Below are 19,786 nucleotides of genomic sequence, written 5' to 3'. Positions count from 1 at the left end.
GTTGCCCCAAGGACTCCTCGTTTTTTTTCGGAGCTATAGTAATTCTTTTAAAAATTTTCAAGTATGTGGGAAAACCTTTCCCAATAGTCATATGGCAATGAGGAATGTATGTGTTTTCTACAGTAGAAGTGACTCTGTTCAATCAATAAAGTGGTCAAATTAAAATCAATTGTATTGTTGCTACAACCTATAAAGACCTAAAAGAAATCAGACAGATTGAAAAATCACAGTGAATCTCCAAATTTTGAAATGAAATCCCAAGAAAAAGAACATTTTGTGAGATCTTCCTTTCACTTTTTCCTTTTGTAAAGATCATAGTGAAAACTGTAGTGCAGAACGTATCTTCCACTTTTCAGAGTTATACTGTCATATTCACGCTGATAGAAATAAATGCAATTTGACCCCTCCCCTTATTTTCTTAAACTTTTTTCATTTAATTTGTCTTTAGAGAAGTCTCAGTTTCTTCTAAGAAGTACAAAAGAAGGGGAGAAATCAGTTAAATGTGCATGCATATACACTTAATCACGGATAGTGAGAACTGAGCCACTCTTCAAATTTATTGCTAACCCAGCATTCTTTTCCCATCAGCTGCTCTTGCTGCGAGGATATGCCTTCAACCATTCTGCTGACTTTGAAACTGTTCGTATGATCAAGGAAAAGTTATGTTATGTGGGATACAACATTGAACAGGAGCAGAAACTGGCCTTAGAGACCACAGTACTAGTTGAGTCCTATATGGTGAGTGTATGTGAGAGATTGTACATCAATTCTGAAGTTGAAAGCCCATATGATGATGATTCTCTTCCAGTATAAGTTAACACCATTTCACGTAACAGATTCCTTGTCTTTGTAAATAGCTGCAAATTCAGTTATAAAATGACTGCAAGACTTGGAACTTTCTTTCAACAATACTAAACAATGTTTTTTGTAATGGCTTGAAACTATAGTAAAGTTTTTGGAAAAGGATTTTTTTCCTATTATATACTATTTCATAGTGAAAGATCCTGCTTTTTTGGTCTACTAAGTATTAGTATCTAAGTAATATCTGAATAAGCTTTAATTTGTGCTTTCTATTCTGTAGCTCCCTGACGGCAGGATTATCAAAGTTGGTGGAGAGCGGTTTGAGGCACCAGAAGCTCTGTTTCAGCCTCACTTAATCAACGTGGAGGGGGTTGGTGTTGCTGAACTGCTGTTTAATACAATCCAGGCTGCTGACATTGACACCAGGTAAGAGCAGGACATCTAGAATGCTATGGATCTTCTTCTCTAAAACTTCTATTGGGGCACAAGTGTGGACAGGGAAAAATCAATTCATCCACAAAAATGAACCTTTCATGGCAATAGGCGAAAGACATTTTCTAAATACAGGTGTAATGATAAGTACGAGTGAGGTGTTTCCTTGTGAGGTTAGTATTCACGAGTTAACATAATCTCTCTTTGAAATGGAGCTTGTAGTGCTTAGAACTAAACAATAAAAAACATACATTTAGGACATGCAGCATTATTCCACTCCTAAAATCTCTGCTCTCCAAGACATATTGCCTGGAGAGTTAATATTGAGCAAGAGAATATGTAGCTATTTCAGAGTTCATTGTAAAGGCATTGTGTCTGTTCAGTCACAGCTGTCTGCATTTCTCGGACTTTCACTTACTTGCTTACCTGTATATTGGGGTTTCTCTATTCGTTGTATGGAGGAGAAACTGTTGCCGCTAGAAAAAATGTTTTTTTGGTTTTTTCCCCTCCTCTATTAGGTCTGAATTCTATAAGCACATTGTATTGTCTGGAGGTTCCACTATGTACCCTGGGCTGCCTTCACGACTGGAACGTGAACTTAAACAGCTGTACCTGGAACGGGTTCTGAAAGGAGATGTGGAAAAACTCTCTGTAAGTAGTGACTGATTAATTGCATCATTTGTAGATAGATCAGATATCTTGAACTACCACTAGAGGGAGCGAGATAGTCAGCAGTAGGATGGAAAAAGCAATATGTGAAGTATTAACATCCCATCTTCTCTAACTGAAACATCCGTGTTTCTGAATGGCCAATACAGACTTTGTATAGCCATCTTGGTGAAATGTTTAAATACACTTGAAACAAGGCCACCGTACTAGGTTACTTCAGAAGGTTAAGCAGAGCTTCAGTGTAAATATGTGTGTTAAACTTTGGTGAGCAGTCCTGCAATCAGACTTAACTTGGCACCTCAGGAAATCAGCTACTATTGGCAAGAAAATGAGTTGCCTTTTCTAAACAGTGGCAGTGCCTGCTCCGTGTCAGTTCTGAATTTCAACTCTTAGAGTTTGGATGGCTTACCTGCCCTTTTATCCTTGAATTTTTTATTTTTAATACCACATTCCACAATTACTCTGTGTGGCTCAGTCTTTTCCTTCCCTTTAATTCATTAGTAATTGTAGTGGGCAGACGTACCACTCACGAGAATTGCAGAACTAAGATTGCATTGTATTACTTGTCTGCCTTGTAGAAGGAAAGTCGCTCTTTAGAGAGGAAATGCTTTTTGAAATGAAGGGTTTTTTTTATTTTGTTTTGGTTTGGTTTTTTTCCCCTTTCAGTCTTGAATTGCATCCAGATTTTTTTTAAAATACCTTTTAACAAAATGCATTTTAATAAAACAGTTGCTCTCTAAATCCCCAAAGAGGACTTATGTAAAGAACGTTTTCTGGATCATAATTGGACTGAGCTCATCATATAGGCAGCCAGAATATTTAAACTGTACTAATTAGTCACAAAAACACTTAACATTCTTTTATTGTTTTTAAATATTCCTAGTTTGGTGGCTTATATGTTTAATAATCACACATTTAAAATGCAAAATAGTGCAGTCTGTGGGATTCAATCATCTACTCTGTAAGGGAACATGGAATAGTTAAAGTAGAAACCCAGGTGTGGAATCCTTTCCATTCCCCCACCCACCTGAGACTTAGTATAACTCTGGTCATCTAAACTGTACAATATTTTGTGAATTGATGAACTGGTAACTTCCCTGATAATCTTAGCTATCGAAGCTGAAGAAATAATTTAGAATGTGATTCAAACCCCTGGACTTCTCTATAGGTACACTCAAGATGCAGTTTATGAGAGCAAGTTAATTGTTTCTGATTTCCTGTGCAAAGTAGCTATTTTATTTATTAATTGATTATATTTTGGGATTGCACAAGCAGAAAGCTCATGTGCAGTGTGCCCTCTCCTAGCATTTCATTCACTTTCTTCCCACTAAACACAATTTCAATTTCACTGTTACGGTAGAAATGGGTGATATTTTTGGTCCCAGGAATCCAAACAATACCATGTCCCTTTTCCTTCTTAGAAATTTAAGATCCGTATTGAAGATCCACCTCGTCGAAAGCACATGGTGTTTCTGGGTGGTGCAGTTCTAGCAGACATCATGAAAGACAAAGACAACTTCTGGATGACCCGACAAGAATACCAAGAAAAGGGAGTGCGTGTGCTGGAGAAGCTTGGTGTGACTGTTCGATAAACTCCCAACCTTGTTCCTGTCACATGTCTAACGCTTTTATTCCTTCATTGCCAGTCTTTGAACTCATTCAGCTACATGACATGGAAAAGCCTGTCTGTGCTCTTTGACCTAAAGGTCAGGTTTTGTTCTGGCTTCTTGGGGTAGCTTTTGTTAAATGTTTGTTAATATGGCTAAATTTGACCACTTCCCTGCAAACAAAACAGAGCAAGAGCAGCCTGTCTACTACATTGTTCCTTTTCAGAAATACAATTCTGGGGGGCTTTTTTCTTCTGGGTTTATTGCTGTTGTGCTGCTGACTTTTGTCTCTAGCTCACTGGGGGTGGTGTGCCTTCCTTAGCATAAGAAAATCTGTCAGCAGCAGCTTTTACCCTCACGTTATTGTGGTGTTTACCTTTGCATCTTTGGCCTTCATCCCCACTGGCATTTTTTATCACAATTAGGAATTCTGATTAAAACCACAGTCAGAAACTGGTTTAACCAACCCAAATGGCTTTCCACACGATTCCAACATAGTTTGACTCCAAATGCACTGTCCACTTAAACTGTGTTAAAAGGCAGTTTACCTGCAGCTGTTTGACAGAATTCCTAACCAAAATGACAGTCAGTGATGCTTTTCGTGGTGCGTTTCTTCAGAATGGCTGTCTAAGCAGTTATTGCCACAAACCAACAAATATCAGAAACCTCCAGTATTCTGACAAATTTAAATTCATAGCCGTATAGTTTCTTGGTGTTGTACAGCTTCACTGTTAGGGGTCAACTAGGTTGACTGGGGGTCAACTTTATTTAGAAATACTCTTCTTTTAATAGTTAAATTTTGGTGCCATGTTGTGTCTATGTAATGGAGAGCAACAGCTGTTATGTTATCGATTCCATTTCATTGGGCTTGAGATTTTGGCTAAGAAATTTTAGAGCAGTTGGGTCTGGAGTCTAAATCTTAACCTATTGAAAAATAACATTTTCAAAAATGCTTGTAATAATTCTAATTAGATACAATAAAATACCCCAACAAACCAAGTTGTAAAAGCTTGTTGTTAGCGCTTTTGTGTACAGAAGCGCTTCTATTAAAATTTGTAAGTACGTGAATCCAGTGCCAAGTAGTTATTACAAATGAATCTTTCATCTTAACTGTCCAATGTTTGTTTAAGTAAAGCAGGTAGATATTTATAACCACCACTGGCAGTAGGTTATGAAGAATGACCTATATTTGTTGCAGTTAAAAATAACATTGACATGTGAGACTTGTTGCTAGTTGGTAAATATCCACAATTCACTCTGTCTAGTCTTGATTTTTGATACTTATGGGGAGGTGGGGGGAAGGAAGTAAAACCAGCATTGAGAATGTTGTTTCCAAAAAACACATCAAAAGCTGAGATTCATTGAAAAATAGATGTTACTGGTAATTGTCAGATAGTTTATTTTTTTCAGTCTAGTTGCCAGCATGATTTTCTTGCTGACAGGAAATACAGGTACGATCCTCAGAATAAAATCTGCCTTGCTGCAGTGTGTAGAAAAAATTGCTCACATGTGCATTTCCATCGAACTATTCATTGTGTCACTTCCCCATTCATTGAAAATATGAAATAATATCATTTCTGACTTAGTTTTTCTAAAACCTTACCACTGCATTTAACAACAGCAGAGCCAGGATCTGTTGTGGGAGGAGGGACAGACTTTCCAGGTTTGGTGTCCATGATGTTGCATTCATTCGTGTATATGCTAAGACCTGACAATTATACACCTCTCTCTTTGAACATTTAGCCCTCACAGAACACTGCAATATGTAAACCCTGCTTTGATTCCAGAAACCTTTTTTTCTTCATTCCTAAATTGTTGGAGAGAGACCTTCCTTTTGGCTGAAAGCATAACAATGTCTACATGTCTTTAATACTAAAACAGTCACTGAAGTACTGTTGATAGTGACCATTTAATTACAGGAGAGTGTTTCTCTGCAGCTGTGATTACCCTTAACTTGAACAATATGAATTTATAGGCATGCCGGTCATGCCTCAATGCATGCACTTACAATGATTTTGGGGATATGGTTGTATGGGGTACTCTGAACTCCTGTAGTTTTCTGTAAGTTTAATACCTGATATGCTTTAGAAATGCTGTACAGCCATCAGCAGTAGAAGACTTGCTTTTAGAACAAGTAGCAGTTGTAGCTTCTCACATGGTGCATGTCTCTTCATTCTCAGTGTGTCCAAAAGCCATGGAAGTAAACCAAAGAATGACATTTTTAAAATAACAATCTGCCATTTGAACGTTCGAATTTAGGGACTGACCCTGCACAACCCTTTGCTCAAGTTTATTCTCATACTGACCTCAGGTAGGTGTGTCTGTGTGAGTAAGGATTGCAAGATCAGACCCTTAGGCTTGAGTACTTCACAGCACCATGAGCAACAGATGTCGCTCAGTTTTGCAGTAACTGGAGTTTCTATGGAGACTTTGTATTTATATTAAACCCGAGCATTTAAAATTATTGCAATCCTGGGTTTGAGAGCGCGCATTTAGACATAATCCAAATGGCACGTTTGTGTGTTGAATGGGTGTTCCTGTGTTCAGTGCGGTTCCCTCTCATGTGTGATTTCCCACTGCAGAACTTCTGCGTTGCTGGGAAAGCGATCTGGTTTTAACTTTTTAAAAACCAAATACCAAGTTCAAGTTACAGTTTAACGGGAGTCTAAGCATAAATACGGGATGCCTCAGCACTTGTAAGAGTTCTCGTGAACAACCTATTGTTAAACGTACCTGCTTTGAAAACACAACGTGTTTTAGGATGTTAATGTATATTGCTATTAACGTGAATGGCTTTTTTATACGGTTCTGAGCAATGGTAAAACAGTGACGTTTGAGACTATGACTGGAAAGAGAGACATCCACTTGAACAAATTGCCAGGTCTTTTTCATTTAAAAAATAAAACCGGATTTTTCGAAGTTGCTCCTGTTTGCTGTGTCTCCTTTGGGAAGTCACAATTCTGTCGTTCATTGTATTTTCTCCTATAATCAGCCACTTAAATTGGAAATGTTATGGATGGTTAACTAGAGAATCTGAGACATCAACATAACAAGTTCCCTATTGATCACTGGTACGTTTAGAAATGCAGCAGCACCCCTTGCTGGATCTAGTATTAAGTACCTGTGTAGAGGAGAAACGTATCAATGAAAAAACCTTGTCAATACTCTTCATCTCAGTTCAGAATTCAGGCTGGCAAGTGCTATGATTTTCTGTGCTCGGTACTGTGACTGGGGCTCTCAGCTCCCATTGGCTTTAGAATACACAGGTCAGTACTGGCCCAGTGACATAGAGTAAAGCCTTCAAAAGTAATGTTTTCATATTGGAAAAAAAGTAACACTTGGCATTAAGTGGCAGGGTGCTAAATCCTCTTTCTGACTTAATCGATAAAGTGAAGAATTGTGCTAGGTGTAAGGGGCTAGGTAGGTATGTTTTAAAAGCTGCACTTAATTTGAAGCAGCTTCATATAACACAGTGTTCGTGTCTTTTTAGCACTGGGTCCTGTCTACCCCAGAGATTTCAATAGGTTTGGTAACTGGTTAGTGACGTGGTTGGCTTTAACCATGGCTTGTGTCCATGCACGCTAAAGCTAATACTAGATAAACTGTGCCAGCTAATCGTTTTACACTGGCCATCAGCATTGGGTGGCACACACAATTCTTTTCTTTTACTCCTTTTGCCTTGTAGAATACTGCCCCTAATTGAACCAAGTTTGACCAGTTTTGCTGGGCACTGCCATGTCTGTATGTCCTCCGGGCACTCTGTCCCGTCTGAGCAACTTGAGGTAATTGCCCCGGTTTACCTAGGATGAACTAAAACACCATTAGGCACCATGGTGGATGCAGATATATGTGGTTCTGTTGTGAAAAAATGCTGCCGTGAATACAATTGTCTTTGTAGTTGGGTCAGATGAGTTTTGTGCTGTGTGCAGATGATTGTAACTAGGACCTTCATGGAGGAAGGGGAAAAAAAATCTAATATCCCATCACCATACGGAATGCTCTACCTCTGCTCAGTAACCATTTTCAAGGCTTCTTTTCTTTAATGTGGCTGTCTTTCTGGCCATGACGCTGGATTGTGACAAAAGCACGTCTTCCTTGTGCTCGCAGGCCTTTCCATACTGCTCTGTTGTGGCAACATGTGCCAAGCAGCTCGAACGCTACAAAGAATCAACCTTAAATTACGCTCATTTGCCTGGGTTCTGGCAAACAAGAAAACTGCATGAAAATTTTTCAAATTGTCTTTGATGTTACTCTGCAGCCACCGTTAAAAATGTACACTGAGTAATTGTTTTGTCCATCCATTTCACTCCTAATAGTTGGCCTTGACTAAGAATATTTTCACTGGCAGCTCACCTTGTGTTGGTTTCTGGAGCAGAGTCACCCTGTATTGGGGAAATTTCGGCATTCTAGGCCCAACAGACCTGAGGAAAACAGATGCGACTCCCAACTTGTGTTCTCCCTTATGGGGGAAAGTATATGGAAGGAGGGGGAGTGAATTTTACTTGTCTTCAGAAGACCATGCACAAGCAAAGAAGGTAGGACAAAGCTGTGATGCAGACAACAGTACATAGCTCTGCATATTACGAGTTACATTTACAACAAATTTCTAGCAAAATACCATCCACGGGAATAACCCACCTTCCAGATACCTGTATTTACATCTATTCCCTGAAGCAGGACTGCCAAGACTACTAATCATAGGCAAAGGATACATTTTTAAAACATGTCTTTGACAGTTGTAGAAATGCTCCCTGATGGTAGCTGTCTCTATCTTGAGCCTTTGAATAGGTTGGGCAGGAAGGGAATTTTAGGGACAGAGGAAACTTTTGGCTCAGCCTATCTATTTTTTCCTCCCTTCAGAGAAATTAGACACAAACATGAGAAGGTTAAGCCAGAATAGCAACTAAGTTTCCTTAGGAGGAGACAGAGCAAGGAACCTTTTTAATGGAACTTGGCTCTGACTCATCTTGCCAACTCAACTGGTGCATCCCAGCTACAAAACTGGGAAGAGAAATGGAGCCCTGGCCTTTCCCCCAGGCTACCTATAACCCCAAATCCAGGAGTGTGTGTTGAAAATTTTATCAATTGCCCGCAGCAAGAACAGTAGGAGAGGTGGAACCAGCCCGAGAGATGGGGCGTCCACCCCCCTGTAAAGCTGTCCCCAATTCACCTTTTCCCCAGCTGATCTCTTTATTTGCCCTGAAGCTTAGATGTTTCAGGGATCTTTCTCCTGCACAAATTTTCTCCTATAATCTGCCCAACCTAGAGAGAAACAAAACATTTTAAATCTCTTCAGGCATTTTTTAATTGGTACTTGCTGACATCAAAGCAGAGCTTACAGCACATGCTTCACATGCATCAGGCACGTGCTGACTTTCTAAAGGCAGTGACGCACGTGCAGGGGGGTCCAGTCCAAATCTGCACCTTTGCTGCACTTCTCTTTCCCATACCAACCCATCCCCCACACCCCTGCTGCCACCTTTCTTGGCCTCAGTAGAAAAGTTGAGGTGGGAAGGTTCTAAAGACTTGAAAGGCAGGATTTGGGGGAAACTGTCCAGCCTTCTCTTGGTGTCTGTCACACCTACCTCCAGCCACAAAATGCTAAAGGAAAGAGATGTCCCCTGTTAGGGAGCCCTGCGCCACCTCGGCACTAGTCAGTGTCCTTTTTTGCAATAGCTTAGGGTTTTCTCCTGGTTTGGATAATTGATCCTTTTAACATGCATCTTCCATAAACAGCATGGCAACTTAAGGAAAAGCTGGATGGATTTGATAATTCTCTTAGTGTTGTAGGTTTCTCTCATTAGGAAAGAGTGGTTGTAATAGGATGTTAGAACTTTAAATGTTACATTGCTGTGACTAGAACCTCTAAAATAGGGGTGAGCAAACTTTTTGGGCTGAGGGCCACATCGGGGTGGGGAAATCGTATGCAAGGCTGGGGCAGGGAGGGAGTGCGGTGTGCAGAATAGGGCTCAGGGCAAGGGATTGGGGCAGAGGAGGGTGTGGGGTGTATGAGGGAGTTCAGGGAAGGGGGTTGGGGTGCAGGAGGGGTGCAAGGCATATGAGGGGGCTCAGGGCAGGGGGTTGGGGTACAGAGCCTAAGATGGCTCAGGGCAGGGGGTTGGTGGTGCAGGCAGGGGGCTTAGGGCAAGCAGTTGGGGTGGCAGCAGCACACACTGGGGCCAGGGCAGGCATGCAGGGAGCCTGCCCTGGGGAGGGAGGGCGGAGGGCTCAGGGCTCTGCATGCGTTGCCCTTGCTGTGCCTCCAGGTACCTCCCCCAAAGCTCCCATTGGCCATGGTTCCTTGTTCCCAGCCAATGGGAGCTGCAGGGGGCAGTGCCCGGAGGCAGAAGCAATGAACAGAGCCCTCTCCTGCCCCCCAGAGAGTGGTGCGGGGCCCACAGCGCCATGGGGGGCAAGCCCGCAGGCTGCATCCAAGGCCCTGAGGGGCCAGATCTGGCCTGCAGTTTGCCCAACCTTGTTCTAAAACATGGTCAGCCGTAGAGGCTAAATGGCATATGAATCCACGTAGCACGCGAGACCAAACTACCATGTAATTCAACAGATAATTACCTAAGTGCTTAAAATACGGGGGGGTGACCAAGTGACCCAAACAACAGAGTACTTAGTAATTATCTAGTCAAATTTCTTTTATATTTTAGCTTATTCTATTCATACTTGCACTATTCATTCTTGGCCAAGATCCAGCGTAGCATCATTGAGGCATGTTTGGAAGGGATAATACCTGGCCCGTGGCAGGATGCGGTGTGGGTGACCCATCAGGTATTTTTCTGTGTCTCAATACTGTGAATGCATTAGTTTGATTATTCACATGATCATTAGCACGATTTGTAAAAGATGATTCCTGTTTGCTTACACTGGAAGAAGGATGACCGAGCCTGTGGGTCTCCTTTGTGACAATATGCAACGCAAACTGAAAACAGTGACTAACCACACAGAGGAAGTGCCCAGAGCGGGGCACCACGTGACCATGAGTTTGAGTCTCCTCTTCTGTTTGCTGCATTTCAAACACAATTAGAACAATCTGTGGTCACAGATGCAGGAATCGTTGGGGAAATCTGTGGCCTGTGTTGTTGAGGAGGTCAGACTAGCTGATCGTAATGGTTCCATTTACCTTAGAATCTGTTCACTAGACAGGTTAGATTGTTAAATGAGCGACTAGGATTATCCCTCGCCCGTTCATCTATTTACTCATACAGAAGGAATTTAATTTCAAAAGGAATAATTTTAGGGCTAGTGTTCCTCTACTACTACAGTGCCATATATGAAAATGGAAGGTGTAAATACAGTGCCTTTCCCTCCCCCCAGTGTTCATTCTATACCCCCCCCCCCACTGTTCTGCAGGTGTCACCTAAGAACAATCGTACAAGTGGAAGAAGCAAAAGGACACCTTTGGATCTGAGACAAGAGCCCTGCAGCACCTCCACCAATCTCCAGCAGAAACATTAGGAACAAAAAGTTGGCCTCCTGAAAGATCCTGGTACATGCTTCAGCGACATCTCCTTTATGTTGTAGCGAAATGGCTTTCCCATGTGCAGGTGGAGATTAGCTGCAAAATCTGCATTTTTTTGAGAGGTGGGCTGCTCCCTTATATAATAGAATTCATTCTATTCTTGGAATTTTTTGTTAGGTTGAGAAGTCAGAAGGGAGTGACACCCAGTCCCCCCCCATTTTAGTACAGTTGTTGCTTGTCAAGAATATGCATGGTCTGTTTTCTTCAGCCTCTTGGCTTGTCTGATAAAATGATTAGCTGTTAGACAGGCAGAGGGAAAGGATCACATCTGCATCAGACAGGAAGACTGGGACAGTAGAAAGGGGGGGAAAAAATCCCTGCTTGAATCACAGCTGCCCCCCATGCACAGTAATAGAGCTTGCCAAGAATATTCACATTGATTTAGCGAGGAAAAGCTGAGGAAAGCATTTAAACCCCAGCTAGCTTGGACCAGTGACAAACTCTCTGAGACTATTCCCACTTAGGCCAAAAGAAGGTTTTCAAACCATGTTCCTTCCTCTCCACCCCGAGAGAGAGAGAGAGAGAGACTCTCTTGCAGCAACACAAACTATGGAGTAAATTACAAAAGTGCATTTGCAAAGCAGCTTTAAGAACTGTGCAATAGCTGAAGGTAGAAACACTTATTCTACTTTGATGACATTACCTTTGTTACTTGATCTTGTGATTAAAAATGAGCTGGGCAAATAATTCTTGACTAAATTTAAGGCAAAAATGGGAGACTTGGCATGCACTTTGGATCACGTCATTTCACTAATTTTCTCTCTGTTTATGAATTGTCTGCAATCAGAGCAGGGTTGTTGGTTTTTTTTCCAAATGTGTTAATCCAAAACTATTTGCTAAATAATTTCTGAGAATAATTATTGGGCTGGAGACTGTTCATGGGCAGTTAGAGTATTTTTTTATTTGCAGGCATGTTGGTTCCAGAATATGACAGAGACAAGGTGGGCGAGGTAATATCTTTTATTGGACCAGCTTTTGTTGGTGAAAAAGAGAAGTTTTTGAGCCTCTCCGAGCTCTTCAAGTCAGATTACTTTTCTCAGACCTGAAAAAGAGCTCTGTGGAGCTGGAAAGCTCGTCTCTCTCAACAGCAGAAGTTGTTCCAAGAAAAGATCTTGCCTCACCCACCTTGCATTTCAGTATTTTTTTTAATAAAAGTTTGAGTTGTAGTTAGCTGTGCCTGGAAACATACCGGTAGGTCACATGATACAATCCTGTTCCATAGCTGGATGAACACATCTTCTAGAGTCAAGGTTCCAGTGGGGATATTCCCATTCCATCCTTAAAAATGTGCTTCTTGTGACTATCCTTTAACATTTACTTAAAATTCGCTGTTTCTGGGAATACCTTTGTGAGCAGCAGGAGAGTCGAGTTCAATTCCCAGCTCAGTCACAAACTTCCGGAAAGATCTTGCGCTAGTCCTGTAATCTACCCTGTGCCTTAGTTCCCCACCTGTAAAATGGAGCTAAAATCCCATCTGTCCTGTTGAGACAATAAAATCCATGAATGATTGCGAGGCACTTGGATACTCCAGTGATGAAGCCTGACACATTTGTGATCTGTGTGGGAAAACTAACCAAAAAAGGGCATGTAACGATATAAACAAATAAGCATCCCTTATGGGTGGGTGGGTGAGAGAGAGAGAGAGATCAGCTGTGCTCTACCCGAACCACCTGAAATGATGCCCATAAGAAGGAAAGGATCAAATGAGCCAGTCAGCCAAGTTGCAAGGTGTCCAAGTCAGGCACCTAGTCTCTGACTTGGATACTGTAGAGTTGGGAAGTCCCCTCTCAGGGAAGGGCGGAGACAGAGAGTCCCTGACTTACAATGGTTGAGAACATGGTATCAAGCTGAGACTGTGGGATAAGACATGCACAGCTCACAACAGGAAAAAAAAATGCTGTCACTGTGGTCTGAAAATTAGAGCAGAGAACTGGGATTCAGGACGCTTGACTCCCACTGGCAGTTCCACCACTGACTCACTGTGTGACCGTGGCCATGTCACTTAATGTATCTGCACTCAGTTTAAAAGGGGGATAGTGGTCCTTCTCTGCCACACCAAACGGTTGTGAGAATTAACTAACTGCTTGGGTCTGATCGAGCTCCTACTTAAATCAACAAGAGTTGGATTGGACCCTCAGAGATAGTTGGGTGTATGGAGCTAGCAGTATAAAACGGTCAGCTTTTTGGGGGCCTTGTTTTGGAGGGGGCGGGGGTTAAACATACTTTATAGTTAAAAATTACCACATAAGGCGTGCTTAATGCAACAAGCATGGCCACACTATCCAATCTTCAGGGCTAATGCATAGATTCTGGGCATCCTTTAAGGCAATGTCTCCGTACCAAGGGGTAAGTCCTCTCCCCTGTGCAAAGCCTGGATAAACGGTCTGTGTTTGGAAGGCTGCAGAGAGAGAATCTCTTCTTCCACATACACAGGGTACTGCACAGACACTAATGCAACCTCAAGACCCTCCATGCTTGCAGGTGAGGTTGGTCAGCGGATCTACAGCCCTGCCCCAAAGAGGTAATGTAGAGCTACCCGCTGTGCCCCAAAAGCAACCTCCTTCTTAGAGATCCTATTGACAAGGCTTCATCACAGGGTGCTAAGTATTTGCAGGCACTCGACTTACGTTCCCTATCCCAGTACACCCAGTACTTTCTGCCACAGCTCAAAGTGGGAGGGGAACAGGGCTTTGTCCATGGCATTTATTACTTACTTTCAAAGTATGCACTTAAAACTGTGAGGATGGGACACCGAAAAGTGTGTGGGGGAGAGGGAGGGTATCCTGCCAGCAGTTATACATGCGAATAAAGTTACTCATGTGAGGAGTCCCACCAAAGCCAATGGAGAATCTCATATGTTTTAACTGGTTGCAGGCTCAGGCCCTAAAGCTGCTCACAGTTCTACTTTTAAGGGGCTAGAAGTTCAGTTTTAATCTAAAAAGTGTTGGCTCCTGATGAAGCCTGCCTTCTGGGGCACTCCGGCATCTTTGCTCCATCTGAATAACTGAAAATCCCTGTCTTCTAATGCTTTTTCCAGACTTGTTGGGTTATTTATTTGGGGCGGTGGGGGAGGTGGGTGGTGGTAAATGAAGTACAAACGAAAATGTTTCTGTGTATGCATTCATGGCAACAGAGCCACACAGAGACATAACCTAATGGAAGGCCCATATGTTGAAAAAACATTGTATATAATGAGAATTGCTGCAATTTTTGTAAAACAGAGGCAAGGCAGCAGCTGTGGGTTACTTGAAGAGCAGCTAATTCAGCAAGCTGAATTGAAAGATATTTCCCAGATCTCCAAAACAATGAATAGCAGTGTTGTTTAAGATTACCATTACGGCTTACATCCTCCTTGGATTGGAAGACTTTATCTATGCTTCTGGGGCAGCAGTACATGATTAGTGGCTAGCCTATCATAAGAAGCCCCAGGGGAGCAAAGAAGACTGGATGTGAAGGAAGGAAGGAAGTTGTGTTGGATAAACAAAAAAGCGCCTCAGGAAAGCATTTGAGATGGGCAAGACTTGGTAAAAAGTCAAATGCTCAAGGGACGTATTTGAGTCCTAGCTAATATTTAAACCTTTTAAAAAAGGAATAAAAAGCTTAAGCAGATGAGGCTTGAGCTAAAACTGAATTAATAACATAGCAGGTTCATGTTTCTGTATATTTAGTTACATTCTAAACCAACATATTAATAGTTTTAAATATAAATAGCAAGTTTGAGAGCACGTTTATCCATATGACTTTAATTTCCCAGGGCTGAATTTGAATTAAACGAACAGTGACAATACAAATTGTTTGCAATTCAAGTTGAATGATTAATATTAATTATTTGGTGGATGATGGCATTTGGAGGCTCCCACTGAGCTCTGGGCCCTGCTGTGGTAGGTACTACACGGACACACATAGGAGCCTGTCCCTTCCTCTGAAAGGAACATCTACACTTCAGGCAGGAGGTGTAAATTTCAGCCCAAGGAGACATAGCCGGGCTCGCTCGCATCGAGTCAGCGCACTAAAACCAGTGTCTCCACAGCAGCGTGAGGCACTAGCCACCCCGAGTACATGCCCATCAGAGACCCTAGGGGCATACTCGGCCGCTCTCATTGTTATTTTCAGTGTTCTCGCTCGATTGGAGCTGACGCAAATATGTCTGCTCGAGCTGGGATTTACAGCTCCAGTGTAGACATACCAACAGTCTGCCCACCTCTGGTGTAAAGTATGGCCCGCAGGCCACATCCGTCTGTGGGAACCATCATGCCCAGCCCCTGAGCTCCTGGTCCAGGAGGCTTTCCCCCAGCCCCTCCCCTGCTGTCTCCCTTCCTCTACAACCTCAGTTCGCCATGCCGCCAGCGCTCTGGCCCACCAACCCTGCTGGGCAACGTGGTGGCGTGGCTGGCTCTGGCTGGATGGCAGGGCTGCGAGCTCCTGCTGCTCTGAGTGGCATAGTAAGGAGGCAGGAGGTGGGGGGGGTTGGGGAAGCAGTCAGGGGACAGGGGGCATTGGATGGGGCAGAGGTTCTGGGGTGGCAGTCAGGGGACAGGGAACAGGGGCAGTTGGATAGGTGTGGGAGTCCCGGGGGACCTGTGAGGGGGCCAGGGTGTGGATAGGAGTCAGGGACAGGGGGATTGGGTGGGGGTGGGGTCCTGGGGGGGAGGTTAGGGACAGGGGGTCCTGGGAGGGGACAGTCGGGGGACAAGGAGCAGGTGGGATTGGATGGGTCAGGGGGTGTGAAGGGGGCAGTCAGGGGTGAGGGGATGGATAGGGGACAAGGGCCAGGCTGTTTGGGGAGGCACAGCCTTCTCCACCCAGCCCTCCATACAGTTTCGCAACCCCGACGTGGCCCTTGGGCCAAAAAGTGTGCCCACTCCTGGTCTACACAGATATGAGAAAGAGCGGAGGGGAAAGAGAGGTGACATGACTTGCCCAAGGTCACACAGTGGCAGATCCAACCGTATAACTCAGATCTAACGGCTGCCAGTGCCGTGGCCTAGTGGCAGCTAGTAGACTGCACTGTGTCTAACTACAATTATAATTGGATTAAAAGGACCTACTAATGGAAGAGTGGGATTGGAAATCAGACTCATTCTATAGCTATTCCTCTGCTTTTATTTTACAGGGGGGACACAAATCAGGAGCTACTCACCCACGTACTGAAACAACTCACCATATGCTCCCTCTATCGCCAAGGAAAAGGTGCTAGTTCAAATGTAAATTCGCCCTCCAAAAACCCCAACATGTAATTTTCAATGGAGAAGGCATTTATAGGACAAATATTACAAGTTATCCCACCATCAAGTTTGCCAAGAGCTAATAATCAAAATGGCACATTGCAGTTTTAAGTCGTCTTTATGCAGCTGTTCTTGTCAGGGGGATAGGGGACTGGCTAGTGTTGTGTCTAAATTTGTTGCAGGTTTCATACATGTAAACAAAAGAGGTTAGGCAGACAATCTGGGGCCTCATTAAATTAGCTCCAGGGAGATCTGTCAAATGTAACTCAATGTTAAAAAAAAACAAATTAAAACAAAGAGGCTATCCAAGCTACAAGTGTGTTCAGTGATTTTCAGTTATTGGCAATTAAGCACAGATTTGAAAGCAACATTATTGCACATGCTGAATTACAATTCTAAAAATGGATCACATTATTTTATTGTGGTTGATTCCCAGGCCATGATGTTACAATTTTCTATTACTGTGCAGTTCCGATAAATGAAAGATTTAATTGCCCGTAAAAACCACCCGATTGCCACAAAGATAGGAGCGTTTACATAAAAATAAACAAACAAGGAAAATCCCTCTTTGGGGGCAAATTCTGTTCTCAGTGTCACTAGAGTACAGCAGAAATAACCGCACTGAAGTTAACAGAGTTACTATGGATTTACTGTGTACCAGATGACAATTTGGTCCTTTTGCAAACATGAGCACAGTGTTACAAACCTGGCTTTAGAAAGAAATGACAACCGCAGCAGTGTTTGTGGGGGTGGGAGAGAGATTTATCCAGTCACATCTTATTTGCAAATTGACAGACACTGCATGACCGTGCACAGAGGGGGATTGATCATGCTCCCACTCAAATAAGTGTTAAAACACCCATTGACTGACATGATGCAGGATCAGGCCCCAAAGGGCATAATGACAGAGTTCAACTCGAAACGGCGGAAAGGCTCTTACGTGACCAGAGACCTTGCTTTCTTTTCCATATATGTTCTATAAAATATACACATCGGGGATGTGATTCTACTATAAAAGTCACAGCAAACGCTCTCCCACTTGGACCACTGCGGAGCTGTTGGATCTGATCAGTATTTGGGGAGAGGAGGCCGTGCAGTCCCAGCTGTGCTTGGGGCATAGGAATTTTGATACCTATGGGCAGATTTTGTGAGGCTTGTGTGAAAAGGGCTGTGATCGAGACACGCTGCAGTGCAGAGCAAAGCTAAAGGAGCTGAGGCAGGTGCACCACAAGGCGAGGGAGGCAAACCATGACTCAGGTGCTTCACCTAAGACTTGCCAGTTCTATAAGGAGCTGAACGCTATCTTCGGTGGTGACCACACCTCCACCACCAAAGGCCCCGTAGATACTTTGGAGCCCATGGAGGCGGTAGAAAGCGGACCTAACCCAGAGGACATAGTCATTGACGAAGAGGTGGAGCTCCTGGTGAGGTTGCCCAGTGGGGCAGGCAGCCAGGAACTGTTCACCACTCTGGAGGTGTCTAGCCAGTCTCAGCAGTTGCTCTCCGGCAAGCAAGAAGCAGGAGAGGAGATGCCTGGTAAGTGACCGTGGTTTGTGTAGTGCGGCAAAGCAAAAAGTTTTTGAAGGGTAACATCTTTATTTGTTTCCTTCAAACTGAGATAGCAGGCACTACCAATACATACACAGGCAGTTTAATCAGGTGTTTGCTGAACTGTAAGGCCCCAAATGTCACCATTGCTTCCTAGGAAAACTAAATGTAATGTAACATGGCGGTACCAATCACAGTGATATACATTACGGGTTTTCATTTTCCAAGTGTTGCTTCAAAGCCTCCCTGATTCGACTTGCTCCCCTCTGACAGGCCTGGTATCTGGCTGCTCAAAATCAGCAGCCAAGCGGTCTGCCTCAACACTCCACCCACGAGCAAACCTTTCACTCTTAGCTTCACAAAGATTACGCAATGTACAACATGTGGCTATGACCATGGGAATATTACCTCATTGAGGTCTAACCTGCCATAAAGGCATCGCCAGCGCATCTTTAATCTACCAAAGGCACATCCAACTCTTACTCAGCCTGTTTTTGAACTGCTCCTTACTGATGTCCAGGTTTCCCATGTAAGGTTTCATGAGCCACGGCTGTAAGGGGTATGCCGGGTCTCCCAGGATAACTATGGCCATTTCAACACTCCACTCTGTAATCTTCTGGTCTGGAAAGAAAATCCCCGCTTGTAGTTTTCTATACAGGCTGGTGTTCCTGAAGATACGTGTATCATGTACCTTCCCAGACCATGCCATGTTGTTGTCAGTGAAACACCCACGGTGATCTACAAGTGCCTACAACATCATGGAGAAGTACCACTTCCTTTTGATGTACTCTATTGCAAGGTGGTCTGGTGCCAAAATTGGAGCATGTGTGTCATCTATCACCCCCCCCCCCAGTTAGGGAAACCCATTTCTGCAAAACTGTCCACTATTTCAGGCAAATTCCCAGAGACATGGTCCTTTGTAGCAGGATGTGATTAATTGCCCTGCACACTTGCATTAACGCAGCACCAATGGTTGACTTCCCGACTATAAACTGATTTGTGACCGACTGGTAGCAGTCTGGAGTTGCCAGCTTCCACACAGCGATTGCCATATGCTTCTCTATCGATAGGACAACTCTCATTCTGGTGTCCTTGCACCGCAGTGCCGGGGCGAGCTCCGCACACAGTTCCAGGAAGGTGGCTTTCCACATCCGAAAGTTCTATAGCAACTGTTTGTCATCCCAGAACTGCATGATGATATGATCCCACCATTCAATGCTTGTTTCCCGAGCCCAAAAGCAATGGGCCACCCTCTGCAGCTATTCTGTGAATGCCAAAGCAATATAAAGTTGCTCCTATCCATATCCCACTGCATGTCAGGCAACTGGGAGTCTTCTTCAGTTAGGAATTTCGCAATTAACTGCACTGCCATCTGTGATGTCTTCATGACAGTTATCAGAGCATAGGAGAGTAGGATGGGATCCATCCCTTCTCACAAAGATACCGTGGTGCACAGCAAAGAAGGGCTGTTGAAAATTGCCATGAAAGAATGGTAGCCCATGGAACGCTGGGACAGAAAGCAATGCATCACAAGACATTGAGCCCAGTCCCAAGATGCACCACAATCTGCTCTGCCTTCCCACAAGACTTAGCAGCAGAAGGTGTCAAGCTGGACTGTGGAATAACTACCCACAGTGCACTGCTTGCACTGTCAATGCTAGTGCCCCCAGTGTGGATGCGCTAAGCTGATAGAGGAAGTGAGTGTGAACATGCAATACCTATTTTTATCATAGCATTTTTTGAGTGTTGACATAACTTTTGTCAACAAAACTCCGTAGCGTAGACAAGGCCGGTTACATAAACAATAAGGCCTTGGTACTTCTGGGTGTGTTTGGGCCCTGTGCTTGTAGTCAATAGAGCTCTACACAGCATAGTCTTCTTCCTATAAGTCACAGCTTGTAGTGCCCAAGGCGAGAGGCAGGGGTGAAAACCTGGCCTTACTGGAGCTAATGGGAGTTTTGCCATTGACTTCT

At 43.6% G+C, this 19,786-nt stretch overlaps 1 protein-coding gene and 1 long non-coding RNA gene across 3 annotated transcripts in view; both read left to right on the top strand.

The window, feature by feature from the left end:
• ACTR2 (actin related protein 2) overlaps nt 1–6,432 on the top strand; it is a 49,672-nt gene extending 43,240 nt beyond the window's left edge. For both annotated transcript variants that reach the window (XM_030557891.1, XM_030557890.1), the window contains 4 exons: nt 589–738; nt 1,082–1,227; nt 1,752–1,884; nt 3,324–6,432. In XM_030557891.1, the coding sequence (XP_030413751.1) occupies nt 589–738; nt 1,082–1,227; nt 1,752–1,884; nt 3,324–3,494 (600 nt within the window). In that variant the 3' untranslated portion in view covers nt 3,495–6,432. The remainder of the gene's footprint in view (nt 1–588; nt 739–1,081; nt 1,228–1,751; nt 1,885–3,323) is intronic.
• Nucleotides 6,433–7,882: 1,450 nt separating this feature from the next.
• Nucleotides 7,883–16,503, top strand: LOC115647607. The gene is made up of 3 exons (XR_003999372.1): nt 7,883–8,044; nt 10,872–11,102; nt 16,154–16,503. It is a non-coding gene; the product is annotated as an uncharacterized LOC115647607 (long non-coding RNA).
• The last annotated feature ends 3,283 nt before the right edge of the window (nt 16,504–19,786 follow it).

Source organism: Gopherus evgoodei, chromosome 3, assembly GCF_007399415.2.
Source record: "Gopherus evgoodei ecotype Sinaloan lineage chromosome 3, rGopEvg1_v1.p, whole genome shotgun sequence".
NCBI classification, from domain to species: Eukaryota; Metazoa; Chordata; order Testudines; family Testudinidae; genus Gopherus; species Gopherus evgoodei.
This window is presented reverse-complemented; position numbering and strand designations above follow the sequence as displayed.